Source organism: Anopheles nili, chromosome 2 (genome assembly GCF_943737925.1).
Source record: "Anopheles nili chromosome 2, idAnoNiliSN_F5_01, whole genome shotgun sequence".
NCBI classification, from domain to species: Eukaryota; Metazoa; Arthropoda; class Insecta; order Diptera; family Culicidae; genus Anopheles; species Anopheles nili.
In genome coordinates this window covers 19,184,415-19,202,498 of record NC_071291.1, presented here as the reverse complement: position 1 = coordinate 19,202,498, position 18,084 = coordinate 19,184,415, and the positions used below count along the sequence as shown (strand labels likewise).

At 51.3% G+C, this 18,084-nt stretch overlaps 1 protein-coding gene across 1 annotated transcript; it reads left to right on the top strand.

Annotated features, from left to right (window-relative positions):
* The first annotated feature begins 6,534 nt into the window (after nt 1–6,534).
* Nucleotides 6,535–7,541, top strand: LOC128731294 (chymotrypsin-1-like). Its single transcript, XM_053824406.1, has 3 exons — nt 6,535–6,610; nt 6,703–7,277; nt 7,356–7,541. Exons 1-3 carry the CDS (start codon nt 6,535–6,537, stop codon nt 7,539–7,541), a joined length of 837 nt encoding a protein of 278 aa, XP_053680381.1.
* The last annotated feature ends 10,543 nt before the right edge of the window (nt 7,542–18,084 follow it).

Genomic DNA, 18,084 nt, shown 5'->3' with positions numbered 1-18,084 from the left:
AACGCCCCGCCATCGTCAGTGCGGTTGTAAACCTGCGCTTGGTTGGGCGTGGATTTGCAAAGGGCGTCCGCTTGCGGAGAGTTTTACACAACCGCGGGCTCTGTTATTGCGCGGTTTTGCACTAATTAATGGCACTTTGTTATGGCAAAAAGCAAACTCCCCAACCGCAGGCGCGAGTGGAGTGACGAATTCTCATCCCTTGGGAGATGAGAGGGCTGTATCGTTGGACAGGGTTTAATCTTTCAACCATCACTTGGTGACATCTTCCACAGCGTGGCCCTTCGGGAGGGTGGAATTAATTAAGAGCGATGTCGCGAAGAAGTTACCATCGCTGAGAACCGGACCGAAGCAATCGTCCTTTTTTGGGAGCAGGTTTTAAAAGGATTGTTTACGGTTGGATAACTCAATTGGAATGATTAGTACGTTTGTTTGAAAAATAGCAACCGCCAACAACGCCACCGGATGCCAGTGACATCCATTAGCGCCCAGCCGGTGGGTTTGTACGGGCCAGGATTACCGCAGCTGGTGGGTGGTCGTGAAACGATGGCCAAACTTTGCGACCAACCCGTGCGAAGGATAAATAATTTACTTGCCAATCCAACGAAGCCACCAAAGATCCAATACACACCCGTTTCTCTCTTTCGGGACAAACTTTTCGGTGATTTATCTGCCCCGAATCGGTTTCGTGACATCACCATGCAGAAGGACATGGGAGTTGGTGCGCTTTGTTTGTCCATAAAATTCGACAAAACTTCAAACACCAAACCGGTTCGGTGATTAGCCGAATACGAGCGTATTTTGATACGTGCAAAAGTTTACCTTCACACACACACAATCCAATCCCGGGGCTCGATACGAGGTGCCCGTTAAAGGGAACACAATTTATTGCACCCATCCGTAGGAAAACCCCGCACCTCGATTGAACGGGCGCTCGGCACGAGAGAAAATCACTAATAATTACCCAAAAACCCCATCAACAGCATTCCAGCAGGGCAGGCAGGCTCCGTTCGGTTGCGAATCGAATTCCACCGGGGCTAGAACGGTGCTGGCCGCGCGGGCACGGAACGGAAAATATTCACACAAATTAATAACCCTAAACCACCCCAGCCGGCTGGGCCCGCAACAAGGATATATCCCGAGCCCGGACACTCGGACAAGACAATCGCACGTCTCGCAAACACACAAAAGCGCCCGGTCCCTGGGAAGAAGCAAGGACACAACTGGACACTGGACACCGAGGGAGGCGGAAGGATGTTCCTTTCCCGATTCCCGGCGAAAAACCCCGTCCCGAGTGACCCTTCGCGCGGCCGCAAGGAAACACATGCACATTACCGTGATTGTCCGGTCGGAGAACGCGTCCGAGGCGAAAGGATGTCTCGGCCGACCGTCTTCAGGCCCGAATCGAACGATGCCGCCTTCCTTCGCATGGTCATTCAAGAACCCAAAAAGGGTACGTACAGTGAGAACAGCCAGGGGGGACAGGACATTGTCCGGGGGTAGGCGAGAACGAGAGTGGGAAAAAAAGCGGCGCACATACCAAGGCAAGACTTAAGGACGATCGTAAGGACTGGACGCACAGGGTCAGACGGAACAGACGGAAACGAGGTTCTACGATAATGTTTAAATTGCAACGGACGCTTGTGACCAAAACCACACACACACACACGGGCGCGCGTCCTTGTGGAAAATGGGAAAATCGAGCACCGGAGGGACAAGGCGGCCGATGGAAATGGCTTGGAGAAAATATTTTCCTTCGGAGTAAAGTTTAAAATTACTGGTCATTTATTATAAAGCGCCATTCATGGGTTCTGCCTCCTTCTACTATCTGCCCCACCCGTCCAATTCCTCCCAAGGATCTCAGAGATAATACGTGTGTGTGTGTGTGCGCCGGGCTACGGGACAGTTTTTGTCGTTGACTTATTGACATTGCGGAAAGTTACGCGTACGTGAAGTGTGGAGTTCTTCGGGTAAAAAAGCGTGCTCCTTCCAGCCAGATCATTCCTTTGGCAAGGACTATCGGGGAACAGAGATGACGGGAGCAAAACACGCATAGTTTTCGAACTGGTTTATAGAATTAAATTGGAAGGAAAATTGATGCCTCGCTGCAACGCCTAGGGGCAGCAAAAACGGGCGTCATTTATTACAGAACGGGGGCTCTTTTGGAAGAAACAAAAACGTAAATTGCGCCAAAAACAAGTCCTCTGTGTCCTTCGTGACCGTATAGATGCATTCTTTTCAAGTGTCACAACGAGGCACACACTTTTTCTTTATAATGCAAGAAACCGTGAAGCTGCCATTCGATGTTGATTTAGCTTTGGCTTTGGGAATCCTTCGGCGGCCAAGAGTCACCGTTGTTTGCAGCGCGAATGTGCACCTTTGCTTTGGGAAGGCTGAGAGGTTTTCCCGGGCCCTTCCCGAGGTCAGGGTGAATAGGCAGCGAGATGGTACGAGCGCCTGGGCTGTGAGAAGGAAAAGCACAAACATCCACCGGAACGGTACGCGCGGCTGAAACCCAATCTCTTGTCGGTGTCGGGAGTGAATGCACTCGTAATGGAAATCTGCCCGCTTGAGACGAGACCTTAAAAGTTGCCTTTTTTTGTCACTCTCTCTCTCTCCGTCTCTCAATGACTGTCAATCAAAGAATTGATATTTTTTAATTAGATTTCACTTTTCCCCGGGCACGATGGAGCATGTGCGAGTTCCTGCCTTGCGTACATACGCCACCCGGTGGACCTTTTTTTTTTCCTTCTTTTGGAACTCTCCTTTGCTCCCGCGTCCCGTGCCACTTTCCTTGGCATCGGATAATAAAAGCCCGCCCGCCGTCGGTCGAAAAATCAGGACATAATGGTGCCTGCCGGGTGCTCGAAGGCATACCCGGCTCCGGAACACGGAAATAGACCGGCAGATAGCGATCGGGAACCCGCGGGCGGCTACGCCTAACAAAAACCTTGTCACTGTTGTGGGCCTTTTTTTAAAAGAACCTTTTTTTTACCCCAAATTTGGGCTACATGCTGAGGTTTCCGGTCTACTTTTTTTTTACGTTTGGTGTGCGGGTTTCATTTTTTTGTTTGATTTTTTCTATGCCCATACGCAAGGCCCTTTTGCTGTCCATTCTCGCGGGTGTGACGGCAATCGTAAGGACAATCGCACAACTGTTGATCGAACCGTAGACTTAAGATGCACGCGTGCCAACGGATTCGGGCCGCGTTGACCTGAAATGAAAGACACCAGGTCGAGTTACGCAAGATCAACAGAAGCCAGCATTCGATACTATTTGCGAAGGACAAACGGTTCAAATTTCACACCCAGGTGAAGTATAGCTCAACAATCAGCACTAACATGTTTTTTTACCTCGACCAAAGTCAAGCATAAAAAACAAACAAGAATCATCGAGATGATCTGCTTGTTCGAGTCCTAATTTGGAGGCATGGACTTCCACATTCAACGCGGCTAAACTGTGCAATTACATCGTACTGTTTAATTGTGCGATTATGTGCACCCACGCGTATGGTTTCCGTTTGGCGTGAAACGACCAATCCAATTAAACAAACAATTACCAATCGGGAGCCCCTTGGCTAATCGGAAAACGGCGGAAACAAGCCACACAATTACGCCAATCAAACGTTTCGAGCGCCTCATCGAACGGGAAATCGAATTAGAAAAGCAGATTGGGTGGACCCCGCGGTCCGCGAACTGAATCGACTATCGTCCGGCACGCGATGGCTTTCCGGTGTTAGTGGAACCATTTCCGCTCCGTGAGGGTGTGAGGTTTTCCGATTTGTCCAGGTCCGATTTGTCGTGATGTGAATGATCCCGCCATCGATAGCAGAGCTTCGTCGTTTTTGTTCAATTCCACCTCAATTCAACGTCCTCACCGGACACACATGGGTGACTTTTCCATAATGCCCCAACAATAATCACACCCACACGCAATGTCCTGCGTGCAATTGAGCTCCCACTATCGCGCAATGGGAGCCAGGCACGAGAACGGAAAGGGATTTAGTTCATTGCCGAACGGAACTGGACATCGAGAGGGTCATCGATCATCACCGATGGTCAACGTCAAAGCGCCCGCACACAGACACAGAGGTGCGATTGGAACTAACAACCACTTCCGGTGCGTGTACCGCGTGGTCCTTTCGGCCACCGCGCTATCTAACTCGAAGCGTCCCTCACAGCGTGACGCACGTAAGATTTAAGGACTCGCAAAAGTAATAATCATAATGCGGAGTGGCTCTCCGAACCGGACGCAGTGGGACACCTTTTCGAGAAATCGAAACCCGGATTGATGTCGAATGAGCGGGTTTTCTTTTGTTTCGCATCAAAAGGAGGCATCCTTCTCGAGAGCAGAACCACGAACGGGAGGATCTCGGGTAGGTGGGTGTGCTTGCTGCGACCTTCCCTGCACCCCGACTCCCGACCGCGGTCAAGGTCCGCCACCGAGCAGGGATTGACCAATAATGGCGCGGTGGTTTGCCGAGTTGTCCCGTTATTGAAGTCATAATTTTAAAGCAGCAAAAGTTGTGTGTGTGTGTGTGTGCACACAACACAAAACGCACCCTCTACCTCCGCATGCGTATGGGTTTCGAATTTCCGTTTTTCCCCCTACGGGTGCAGACGCCCTTTTTTTTGTGGGTGCACCGGGACCACCGAGCGGACATTGTCCGTCTGTCCGACGGGGAGGAAAGGGAAAACAAACACGGGATTTATGACGTGTGGGGGCGGCGATGAATGGCAGCAGCAAAATGACGGGGTTGAAGGGGTTTCGTTCGTTGAAGCCCGAAAGGGTGGAAAGCATATTTTCGAGTACCGGTCGGGTAATGAAAATGACATCTAAATGCCGATCTGTTGAAGCGTATGAATATTAATTACGAAATGAAGCGAACAGTGCCCGCCCTGGGGCGATACGCCTAAATTGGCCCCGTTTAGCTGTGTGGTTGCGGCAGATGCCACGAAAAAAAAAAACCGAAGGCTGCAAAATTCATTAAATCGGCTCATAAAAAGGCTCATACCGGGGAAGGTGTGCTTTAAAAACAAATAATGTACAACAAGCAACTAACAGATAGCAACGGGGTCATTCTTTATGCTCAAGCCGCTGGTGGTTTTTTATCTGCGGTCCCACTGTCGAACCGGTTCGTTCGCTCAAGCAAATAGTTGCTAATTAAATTATGAGCCACATTTTTCAACCGCCACCGAGCAAGATCAAAAAATGGGGCGAACAATCGTCACCCTGGCGACAAATTCTCGCGCGCGGTGGAAATTCCGCGGACGTCCGGATCGCAAATTACATTTCACCACAGCCCAGATACGCGTCCAAACGACGTAACCGTGAACTACTTCACGCTCCCGACACCGAATCGTCGTGTTTTCGATCACTTTCGACGAGTAATTAATGGTTAACATTGAAATAAATAACTACTGTTCACCACCCACTCTCCCCGATGGCATATGCCCGTCCGGGTGCAAGCCACTGGTTCGTTTTTCCTCTGATAACGCGCTGGGGACAACGTAAATGCAATTTGCAACACTCAAAGGAACACACACGCGTCGAAGTGCATCGGCCGTGCGCTTATGAAACCGCCCGAAACCGATCTGCGACCTGGAATTGCTGGTGGAATTGGAGGTGGTTTTCTTTTTCGCCTACATTCCTCGCACTTGTGTGTGTGCGTTGCACCCCTACGAGGTGGCTTATTAGCATATCACCGATTGTTGGCCAGGCGCGTTTTACACAGCAACCACACGGTGCCGGTGATGTTGGTTGATGACGCACTCGCGATCACCAGGGGATCCATAATCGAGCACACTAAGTATCGCAGACACAATGGCTTCCGTGACCTTCGCGATCGTGAATTCTAGGTCGATCCGATGGTATGCCCCAACGGTGAGGATCGTCATCAAACGATCGTCGATCAAGTGAGGTCACAAACGCAAACTGCCTCGAGATCGGCGTCAGTCATCTTGCCGTGAGCTGCCACGACGCCCGTATCTAACGCAATTCGGAAGTGAGCATCGGAAATCCGGACCTGCGGATCCCGGAAACCGAGATACGGTGGGAAGATCTCGCTCGTCGTCACTCTGCGGTCGGGTCGTTGCGCTGGTTCGAGTGACAATTTGAGACAATTAAAGCTAAAAAAAAACACAATTAAAAGTAACGACGATCGCGTTGTTCGTGGCGCTAATCGGGCTTTGCGCCATAAATTCAAGGAGACCGAGCGACCGGAAGGTATCCACCCCCCGGGGGTTTTGCGGACTGATACGGCGATGGTTCACTCGCGCAACCAGCGTTGATAGCGGAACCTGCGTGCGTACCGCAGGAACACCAAACGAGCTGCAGACTGGTGGTATGCGCCTGGTGAACGATATAAATATAATAATACGTGACACACGGTTCGTCATTGCGTTTGTGTCGATCCGATCGGTGAGTCGCGCCCGGTTTCCGTTTGCGTGGTGCGTCCAAAAAGAAAAAAAATTGTGCCCATTCCCAAGCACCCGTGTTTTGTCGGACGTGATCCTCGTTTCCGGAAGAGACTCGTGATGAGTTCGATCAGGTGCATAAGTGTTTGGGTGGTGGCGCTACTGGCAGTGGGATGTTTCGTCACGATCAGCAACGGTGAGATCACGGATCAGCGAAGGATCACATAGGGGCATACTGACATTGACGGAAAATATCTTTCTTTGCCTCTGTTTCTCGATCAATCGCAGCCGATGACTCGAAGATCGTCGGTGGTACAACGGCGGACGAACGCATCCCGTATCAGATCTCGCTGCAGGTGTTGGTCAGCTCGTTCTTCGGGTTTGGTCCGAAGCGCTGGATGCACAACTGCGGCGGTTCGATCGTCAACGAGTACTACGTGGTGACGGCTGCCCATTGTCTGGATGGGATGGACATCAACCGGATGTCGATCGTGGCTGGGACGAACGATCTGCGCAACGACAGCTCAAAGGGCACGCGGTACTACCTTGAGTCGTACATGATCCACCCGGACTATATCGAGCTGAACAGAAGCGATATCGGTGTGATGCGCGTGAAGGAACCGTTCACGTTCAACGAGAAGGTGCAACCGATCCGGTACTCTTCTGATTTCGTTGGTGGAGGCGTGACGTGCTTGTTGACCGGCTGGGGTTACACGATGCCGATCCGCGTCGGTTCGACGCCCAAGGACCTGCAGGAGGCCGAACTGACGACGATCACGAATGATCAGTGCCGTGAACGGGGCATGCCTGTTAACCCGACCGAGATCTGTACCTTTACGCGCGTTGGCCAGGGTGCTTGTGGGGTGAGTATTCTGAGGGGGATCAGCCCGTGCCCAGCAGGGGGGAAGTGTTCCACGTGCTAATGGATTGCATACTTTCAGGGTGATTCCGGTGGACCGTTGGTGTGCAACAACCAGCTATCCGGTGTGGTGTCGTACGGAACGCGATACTGTGGCATCGGTGTTCCGGACGTGTACACGCGCGTCTCGGAGTTTGATTCGTGGCTGCAGGAAAACACACAACCTAATGGAAATGCTTCGGAACCGATGGTAAATGCGCCCATCTAAGCGTACGCCAGATGGAATGCGTTGTTCATCTCGCGAGGATAGAAACTATCACACACAAGTACACACCCTAAAGCAAAAAAAAAAAACAAACCAACCCGCTCGAACAATAAACGTAATGTAATCTTTTAATTTTTCCGTCCAACGGGCATGCCTGGAGGGATCTCAACAGCTTCCACCGCGACCGCGAGCTAATTAGCTCGCATAAGCGTTAACACAATTTAGCCCCGACGCAGGATCAGCCGCGATAAGGGCTCGCCTTATTCGATCCGCTCAAGTGCGGCTCGAACACGAGAGGAGAGTAGGGGAATAAAAAAAAACGCACAATGGACCGCGCGCGTGTGTACGTTTGCAATAGGAGCTGGCTTCTTTGTGCTCAGCCACCCTTTCGCTGGGTAAAAGGATCGTCCAAACGCTCATATCCTGGCTCAAACATTCCTACCTCCCATCGAGAGGCGTTCGAGCACGGTTTCGCGAGTGATTGTTGACGGTATGTTTCAATTTGTGGCACACATACAAACACACAGACACGATCCTTCAGGGCATAGGGTCGTCTGCGCTCTGGTCCTAGGCAACACCTTCACTCGGGGTCGGTGGTGCATCCTTCCATGATGAAAAGGCTCACCCGCGCGCGCGCGCGCACGCCCGTAGGGTTTAATTTTTCCACGACCCCCGAACCGAAGGGCGCACACGAAGGATGTGAATCCAATCACCCCGGGGCCAAATTAAATGAGAGAACTAACTTTTGCACTTATTAACGTCGGCTTTTCGGGCATGAATGGGGCGCGTTGGGTTGGGTTTTTGGAACTTTTCACCACAAACAACGCGGGGCAATAGAGCACCACGGAAGAAAAGCGGGCGAGAAATGAGACAAATCCCTCTTTGCTCTGGAACGGATTTCTACCCCTTTTGCAACAGCGAGTGAGCAATGCCCCAGGACTGGGAGTGAGTTTGCCCGAAAGGGTCCTGCTGCCTGGTGCAGTACCACCGGGGTGACCTTCACAGAGTGTTGGATCGTCACAGTCGTAATCAGCGTTGCGTTGAGGATGTTACCACATGAGATCAAGATGCTGCTTATGATGGTGGTGATGGTGGTTGCGAGCACAACCGGAACCACAACCCCTCAGTCGCTCGCTCTATCAGCCCCGGGGATAGAAGCGTCAGCGGATGATGCTGATGGGCCGACGGGACAAGAAAAAAAAATGATACAGGACCAACGGGCGCACTCGGAGAAAAAAGGGGGAAAAATCTTGCCTCGCAGCTAGAGATGCAAAATGAGATGAAAAGTCGCCGAGTGCAAGAGTAAAATGTTACAGATGTCAAAGTGCTGTCAGTTCGTGACCGACCTCGGGGCACCGGAGGACACCAGCCGGCTTCCTATTCCCGGCCATCCAGGCTAGCCATTCATTCGTTCGAGCGTGCGTGCGTGCGTGCGGCCGGAGAACGAACGATTCGGGTTCGAGGTTGGCGTTTTGGGCAACAAAAAAGGACACGCGACACGCGCGCTCCGGTTTTGATTGAATCGGAAGACGCAGCTCACGGGCGTGCAGATAAAAAGGTTGACAGCAGCACAAAGCGGCGCTCCCAAACCCCAGATTGTGGTTGAATTGAATACGGGGCTTCTTTTGCATTTTTTTTTATTCACTCTCAACGGGTAGGGAAATTGGTTTCGGTGGTTTGTCCCGATCTGTTGCGTAGGACGGCAGCAGTGGCAAGTGGCAGAAGGTATCCCACACTCCGTTGGTTTGATTTTTATCGACTGCGCAGTGAGCCAGAGAAACAAATTACTTTTTGCTGAAAGAGTTTTGTCGTAGGCATTTTCTATGAGAACTTGAAAAGAGTGGGTTTTTAAAGAACCCACCCAAAACTCTTACCTAAAGCTAACCATTGTTTTTTGGAGGAACAGTTCTAGACCTTAAAGACATCCCTCTGAAACAGGTTTCGTGCTTGATAAACCAGAAATGATCGGAAAAAATCCGTTAGAAAGGATTCTCGATTTTAACTTTCACGAATGCTTCTCAAACCAAGCAACCTGGACATTGGCGTTTTTTTCCTTTTTACCCAGCGATCTAACTCTGTCCAAATAAACGAAAAGATATCTGCTCGCTTTCACCCTGTCCTAACTGACGGTGTGGAAATTTTCTCACAAAGGTTCGAGTGTTTAATTTAAAATATTATGATCGATCGCTTTCGGCGGCATATTCACGCGACGCACCATCGTTTGCGTATCCTCTGTACAACGTAGCCTTGCGCTGGAGAACGGGTGAACAAATTAAAAAAAAAAGGTGGAAGCAAAAAAAAAAAGACACGCACTCACGGCCACATAAGCCTTTCGGTTTCATTACGGACCCCCATGGGCAGCGTTAACCCCTTCTCGACGTAAAACTGACCGGTGCTGACACTGATGACCTTTGGGACCGAAAAGAGGTACGTCGCAGCGACAGCGGAACTGGGGAAATGAAAGAAGAAAAAAAAAGCGTTCCCGAAACGACATGCGCAACCCCTGAACTTCCGGCCAATTTCCCGACTGGGCAGCGGCGGAGCATGGAAATGCACCGTAAGGACGTGCGCGAACGACCAGCAGGAACGGAATTAATCCTTTTCCGTCCGTGTGACCGGGAGCGGGAGCGCTTTTGCAGTGTGTGTGTTTTTTTTCCAACACGAAAGAAAAATTACCAAACCGTCCCAGTGTCACAGCGGCGGAAGAAAACTCGTTCCATACCGATCTCGCCGTCAGGGTGCTTTTCCTGTCGGCTTCCATTTAAAACGGGCTTGGCCTTTTTTGGTGCCAAAAAGGTGAAATTGGTTGAAAAATTCCTACCCAAAAATACCCAAACGGACACTCTCGCCGCAAAGCCTGTTCCTGTTTAACCTGTTTTTGGATTGTAGAATTTCTTCCGTTTTTACGTGACCCAAGGACATGCGACTCAAGGACCTCGCCGGGTGTCGTCGGTGGGAAATTGGGCACTTTTCTCACGGGCTTCCGAAGGTACACGGTTGCGATTAAGTATTTGCGTAATCGATGGGTTATCCTTCTTGGGCGTCTCACCCGACCAGGACAGGTTTTCTTCCAGCGGAAGGTTTCCAAAGCTGGCCGCAACCCAAAAAAGGAGACAAGCAAAACAAAAAAAAATCGTCTCCTCGCAAAACCGACCGTTTTCGGTCGTGAGAAAGTCGCTCAAATTAGATGTAGTTTTGATTCAAATTTCATCGTCGTCGCAAAGCGTGAATGGTAGAAACCTATCACCACGGCGCGGGAACCTGTTTGCGCTTTTTGCGAAGTCACCTTTCCGCAGTCAACCGACGACACCGCGAGACATGTTCCACCCAAACACCGTGATCGATAACCAAAGCCGCGATCGTCGTCGTCGTCGTTGCGGTCCTCAAACGAACCCGCGCGTGGTTTTCCACTCGCAGCTGGAAACAATGTGGCACACCTGGCAATGGTTCGTCGTCCCCAACCCCACAACACAACAGGTGTCACCACGAACTGCAGCGGCAAATATCGCGCACACATCTTTGCCGATCATTCGCGAAACCACTTAACATTCAACCGCGCGCTATTCCGTTCACTCCCAGGGGGAAAAGATTACCATCTCGCGGTGAGGCGCGGCTCACCGTGGAAGGAACTGGCACAAGGGGGCGAAGAAGAGGTAGTGGCCGAGACGGAAGGATGGAGAAAAACTACATGCATCGGGCTCGTCATAAAACAAACCGCGCGCGGCCCCAAAACCGAAAGAAGGCCATCGCACGCTGTTCCCAGCGATTATTATGCGATCTCAGCAGCCTTTGGGTTGTTCGCCTGCTGTGACGACGATAGGGCACAGAAACCGTGGGGACACTGCTGGGTGGGGAAGATTGCAATCTAGTCTCCCCCCTCCCTCCCCACTTGCTTTTTATCTCACAACCGCGTGTGCATTCGCTCACGTGAGATGCACTTTCTGCGAATTGCACCGATTGCCGCATGCCGATTGGCACGATCGTGGAAACTTTCTTGCAACCCACGGCGGGGGTTTTCCACACATGCACGCGATCGAGCGGTCGGTTCGGTGGGTGCACAAACAAGCCACGAACACACACACACACACACACATGGCTGGAGTTGGGTAATATTCCATGCTAAATTCATCAGCGAAGTGCCATGCAGCGACGAGCCACCTTTTCCGTGGGGGGTTTTCCACGCCAAAAAAAAAGGGGGTTTACAAACGGCTTTCAAACGTAAACAAGCCGTTGTTTGATCGCGCTTTACAACCCATCTCGGTGGTATTTTTAAGCGCCCCAAAAAGCGCGAGCCGACCGACATGACATGCTCTTTTTCTGGCACCGAACAGGGCATGATTTATCGCTCGGCTAGGAGCCACTTTCGAGTGGCGCACTTGTAGGCCGATGCTGGAGCCACGCCTCAGAAAGCCGAGGGAGCGGAAAATTGTGCCATGATTAATTACCTTCCCGATAACCCTCAATATACCCCGTGCGATGCAGATAATTTCCCATTCTTTGCCTCCGTGGGGAGGAATCGATACTTCACGGGTCCGGGTGGCTTTCTGTTCGCGTTGTCGCGAGCCCATCTCATCCCCGCTAAGACTAGGGTGCTAGGGTTAAACGGGGCGCTCGAACGGAACCATTTTCCTCGCTCGGCGTATGTGCACTCTCCGTTTTGGGTGAGGATCGAGGTTCCACGAGCGCCACGTGGCCACCTCCCGGCGTCACGACCGATGCAAAAGCTCGATCACGACACGCCTAACGCGATCGCAATCGATCGGACGATTTTCCGCGGTACTGGCCGAGCTCGAAGGGTTCTGCCCGGGTGGAAATGTGACGCCGCACACATAAAAGTGATCAACCGCCGTCTGCGGCGTTCTTATCACGGGCGCACATCACGCGGTTACGTAAGCCACGAAATTCCAGCAGGAGACCATCGGTCGGTACCCGGGATTCTGCGGAATTTTGCCCGTTCCGTTTTATGCTCAAGACTCCCGGTCGTCGCCGGAAGAACCAAACTGGACTCTTCTTCAAACGGCAAAAAAAACACAAGAAGGCCCACGCGCAGGAAAGGTCGTAAATTAAAAATAATTATCCTGCTTATCTTTCTACTTCGCGCTATCACAACAGCGACGCGCTCGAGTTTGAATCACTTGGCGCCCTGTGTTTTTGTTCTTTCTTTTTTTTGGGTGGGCTTTTGAGGTGGAAATCTTTATATTTCGGAGTAGTTAAGACTTCATTTTTCTCGAGTTTTCGGGCCATTGAGTGGGCTCTGGTTCTGCGGCCGGGACGGCTTGAAGTGGACCGAAAAGACACAGTGCCTCCGGGGTACGTGTCGTTCGTGGTGTGGTTACGCGAACGACTCGCGTGTTTGTCGCGTTTCATGACTTCCCGGGAAATGATGCCGCGCTGAAGGGGAGGGATGAGTGAAGTTAATGCTTTTTCGGATAATTTATAGCGTCCTCTCGAGCGATCTGTTGACCCTGCGATCGGAGCGATTGTGGCCCTTGCGATGCTCCAGGTTCTATAATGAGCTCTACAAGAAACGAAATTCGAAGCGAACGGTGGCACTCGCGGAGAAATGTTCATAATGTCTTTACTCCATTGCCAACGGCACCTATCGCTCGTGGGTTAGTGTTTACACAGAAACAGAACAACTGCATTTAACGGACATTTAAATGAGCCATCATACAAAGGTTGAAATCTGCTTCCAAAGGGTCAGCTACTTTCGATAGAAAAGAACAATGCAGCATCCAAGAAGAGGCGAAATTTCAAGTTATTCTATGACACATATTCCTCTCCAACAGCACCGGAATTGCAACCCCTTTTTGTGCTGACCTATTGAGGCCAAGATGCATGTCCTGGAATTAAAACAACATACAGACTTTTCCTCCAGCGTCCAGCAGATGAACAAAAAAGAATACCCTCCAAACAAAAACAAACTCGTCCATTTCGACATCAATTACCACCCGGTCATAACCGTTGACCAGTAAACGGTCAAACGATCATGCGCATCACCACGGCGGCAGCTTCCGGTGGACGCTGCTGGGCGACCTTTGCCCAATAAAACATCTTCCGGCACTCGATCTTGCACCCGAAACGGTAAAAGATCGTGATCTTCCAGTGTCACCTGGACGACTCCCGCCAGCATCAGCATCCATCCATCGCCAGCACAGGGGTCACTCGGGGATGAATTAGAATATCTTACCGAAAACTGGTCCTGCTGATGCTGCTGCTGCTGCTGCTGCTGCCGCCCGGTTGTGATGACATCCCGAGCACAATAGGGGTCATCACGCATACACGCTTTTAATATTTGCATGCAACCCCCGGGATGCTGCATGGGCTGCCCGGGGGCACCGGAATTCCAGCAGCACCGAGGGGTGCACATTTGAATCGCATTCAAATTTCGGTGTCTCCGGGAGCAACGAATTTCGGCCACACTAGCAGCTCTTGCAAAGGAAGAAACCAAAAAGATGCGCATGCAGATGCGCCGCTCCCTTGTGTCGATGAGTTTGACCCCTCCCGGTTGGGGTGCGCGGCGGCCGGACAGGGTAGGAAAAATAAACATAAATAATTTTTCTTCCTAAAAGCTGGTTGCATAATCTCGCCACCGTAACACGAACGCACCGTCCAAAAGCGGGTTTGCGATGACCAGCGAGGTCCAGGAAGGTAGAAAGAAACAGAGAGAGAGAGAAAGAGCTTTCACCGTCTCATTCTTGCACTTGGAATAACCGTAGGGTCTTAAGGAATCCAGACATCCTCGAAGGGGAAACACAACACAACCGAAACGGCAAAGCCTTCAGCTGACCATCGTCCGAGCGGCGGGCACATTTAGGCGCATTTCCCCGGAACCGGGGCCCGCAAAAACCCTTCGGTCTTTCGATCCTTTCAACGGCCGTTTTGTGCGTGCATTTTGCGTGAGAAAATATTTTTCCAGCCGACAGCCAACCGGCTGTGGATGCGGAACGCCGAGTTTTGGGCAAATAAGCGCTGTGCGCGGTGAAAGAAAAACGCCACATCGAATCGACTTCCTTTTTTCTTGTGGCCGGACCGCGACAATCGGTCTGGCCGTAACGGATCGATCGGTGCGATTAGGCGAGAAACAAGCAAACCACCCGATCGAGCCCCGGCGTATATTGTTCTTCGCAAAATGCGACTTTATGTTGGATGCATGCATTAACGTGCACGTCTTCGGGTCCGTGTGTTTGCTTGGCACCAGCGAGTGGGAATCAAGCGGATTAGAGCAATTAGAGAGAGTGAGAGCGTGTGTCTCGGCTGAGGGAGATTAAAATTGATCATGCACCAGATCCCCGTTTCCCAGCGAATTTTGTACGCTTTTCCCATCGCAGCAACACAGTTGCTGCTTTTTCAAGACACATGTGATCTCGCAAATTGAATTAATTTCACATTAAACCCCAACCCCATGTGTGGGAAGGAAAACACATTCATTTAGAGGTCCTTTTTTACTTAATTTCACCATTTCCGCCAAATACAGGAAAAAATACCCTTTCCGACAGTGAAGGATCGGCTCGGGGAAAACGAGCAACGACTGCTCTCATTATACATTCGCTTCCATCCATCGATCATCGGCCGAAAGCCTTTCGTCGCCTGCACAGGGTTCGGTGGAAAACTTTCTAATTAACAAAAAACCACGCCGGACACTCCGTTGACACTCTATCGCTCGCGCAGGGCACACGGATGGAGCGAATGTCCCGTGGGATCAGCCTCCGAGCGCACTATCATTTTGGGTGTGCAAAACATCACCAACCGACCGACCAGCGGCGGTGGTTCGGATAATGTTTCAATTAGCGCCGTGAACGTGCGCCCATAGCCTCGCCGTGTCGCGCAAAGTCGTAATTAGACGTGCCGCAACCGTTTTTCGTTGCCGGATGTGGAAAACCCCTTTTTTTCACGTTGCCCGTTTTCCCAAAACACGCCCGATATCAATTACCGCGCAGTGTGCATGCGTCCGACGAGCGGTCTAGAAGTTATCACTTCTAAAACTTCTCACCAGCCGTTGCTACCACAACATCGCCGCCGACGTCGGTCGTGCCTCCCTGGGGCATAATTCAAATCCGCAGCGCTCTCGTCCTTGCGCAGGGGTTTGCCGCTTTTCTTCGCTCCACTCGTGGTGACAGTGATAAATTAATAATTTAAAACCTTTCTCTCTGACCCTTGGGCGAGCGGTGAGAGCCGCAAAAGTTGGCTCCTTAACACGGAACCGCACGGCTGCAGGCAGGATCCTGGGGCCGGAAAGTTTACGACCAAGCTTCTGGGTGCCAGGAGCAGCGACACAACTCACCGTGAGATATTAACTTACACCCTTAAATAATGATTTTATCCGTGTTGGACTTCGTGAATGGGCCCCGGGTTTCTTTCACTCCTGCATCGCAGTTAGTGATTTTTATATCGTTTCGTCGCTACACACGCACAGCAAATTACTTATTTCATTTTCCATCCACGAACGGCGGTTTGGGAAAACAATCCCGCACAAAAATCGAGATTGGTTCGTCTTCGTTCCTTCGAATGCTGCAGCATCGTTCATCGCAAAACGGGCAATAATTTACGCGCACCGCTAGCGCAACCACTGTTGCACCACCATCGACTAATTTGCATAATCAAATTGATTTACTTGCCTAATTCCGTATTCCGCCCCCTTTCGGTTTGGTTGCCGTGCGTTTGTTTCGGTGCTGGGGTGCGTTTTGTGTGATACTCCTTCACCTTCGCCACCGGGTGTGCTGGCGATAAATAAATAATTTTCCCTCCCGCAGGCAGCCTCTCGAGGTCCGCACTCGAGCAGATGTGCGCGCTGATTCCGTACCGATGGTGATCTCCCTCCTTTCGGCAAAAAGGACGCTTCCGGGTGGCGTGGGAAACAGTGGTCGCGAGGGGGCAGTAGTTGCGAAACCCTCGACCACAAGGCCCTCGATCTTCGGTCTGATCAATCACGGGTCTTATTAGCGACCACAGCAGTTGCAACTGCCCGACGCATGCGACAGGACAAGACAAAGATCACCCACCGAGGACGAGACGTGTCCTCAAAGAACGCTAACGAGACTACCCAAGAGAAGAGGCCTTTTTCTCCTGTGGCGTGTGATTGATCAAACGCAAGGGACCCTCGCACTCCCGGTCACTCGAAGGCGGCGTTAGCGAACGGCCGTTAACCGCAAAAAGGACACACAAACACCATCTGAAGTACGTCACCCACTGTGTGCTCGAAACAAAGATCCTGTGAGGGGGTGTGCGCTCGATCGTCTGCGAGAAAGTTTATCTTTCATTAGTTCGACTTCGATTCGATTCTCGTCGAGAAAAGGTCCTTGCGGGAAGAGAAGGAGGGCGAATGTTCGGGTTTTCCGTCCCTGGCCGTAGGTTTCTGGCGGATAAGGACGAAATTTATGGGACAGTAACGTCCGCGGCAACATCGGTAGGATCAAGATCGATCGATCGGTCGGTCGCATGTGCCGTTATTTAACAGTGCCGTTTAGCGGCTGCATCTCCTTGGTGTCCTTTCGGGGGTTGGTTGCATGTCACCGCACCGAACTGCTTTCCGAAACCACTTCAAAGCATCGTTCTTTTCCGGCCGAAAGCGAAGCCACAGCGCTCTTAAGCGCGCGTTCCGTGCAACATTGTGTGCCCGCGATAAGCCGTCGCCTTGCGTCGTCGAAACACGTCCAACGGTCCCGCACACTTTATCATTCAACCGCGATGTTGACGATGATGATGATGATGACGACGCCAACGAAGGCGATGATGATGGCGATGGGAGCCAACACGTTCGCTCGTTCGCGCTCTGTCCGCACCCACTTGACGATGTAATCAGGCGTGCTCGAGGATGAAAAATCCTTTAATTTTCGCTTCCCTCCCTCCGACCTACAAACCGACCGCCCTCCCCGTGGCCCCGTCATTTGTCAGGAGCGTCGGTGCGTGGAACACATTTCGCCGGCGCGTCCTCGTTTCTCGGTTGCGGGCCACGGTTTGCCGCCATCATTCATCGGACGCATCGACGCATCACTAATTCATCACCGGCCTACCGGAGTGTAGAATGCAGTGTGGAGGTGCGCGCGGTGGTGGTTCTGCAAAACTTATTTCCCGTTGCTTTTGGGTCGCATTTTTAGGTCCCATTCAAAAGGTATTCACTCACCGTCGAGTACGGCCAACCGGATGACCGCGAAAGGGGCAACTGCAGGGGCGATCAAGTGCAGAATCTCTTATCTGTTGGCTGTGGGGAGTGGCTCACGGGAGTGATTGGTTTTTGCTCCTAGAAATGTGCGTTTCGTTGGTACTTTTTGTTGAATACAGCACGAAAAGTCCACCCTTAAATAAAGAGAGAAATTCCACAAATAACACACACTTTTCAGTGCTGTCCTGAGCAGTATATTTGCAACGCGATAAGCTCTTCTAGTACATTTCTTCCGTAACTGTTTTGTTACTTATCCACCTAACGCAAGTATTCGCTCCAAAAATTTGCTCCTTCCTTACCAGGAAACGGGGCACACCTTTTTACGCCAAACGCGTTTCCGGTTTCGTGGCACGCATTTCACCTCCAAGGCAAAAGATGAGAAAT

Coding starts and splice junctions, on each gene's coding strand:
- LOC128731294 (XM_053824406.1), top strand. CDS start 6,535: ATGAGTTCGATCAGGTGCATAAGTGTTTGGGTGGTGGCGCTACTGGCA. Junction 6,611..6,702: donor TTTCGTCACGATCAGCAACG/GTGAGATCACGG, acceptor GATCAATCGCAG/CCGATGACTCGAAGATCGTC. Junction 7,278..7,355: donor TTGGCCAGGGTGCTTGTGGG/GTGAGTATTCTG, acceptor GCATACTTTCAG/GGTGATTCCGGTGGACCGTT.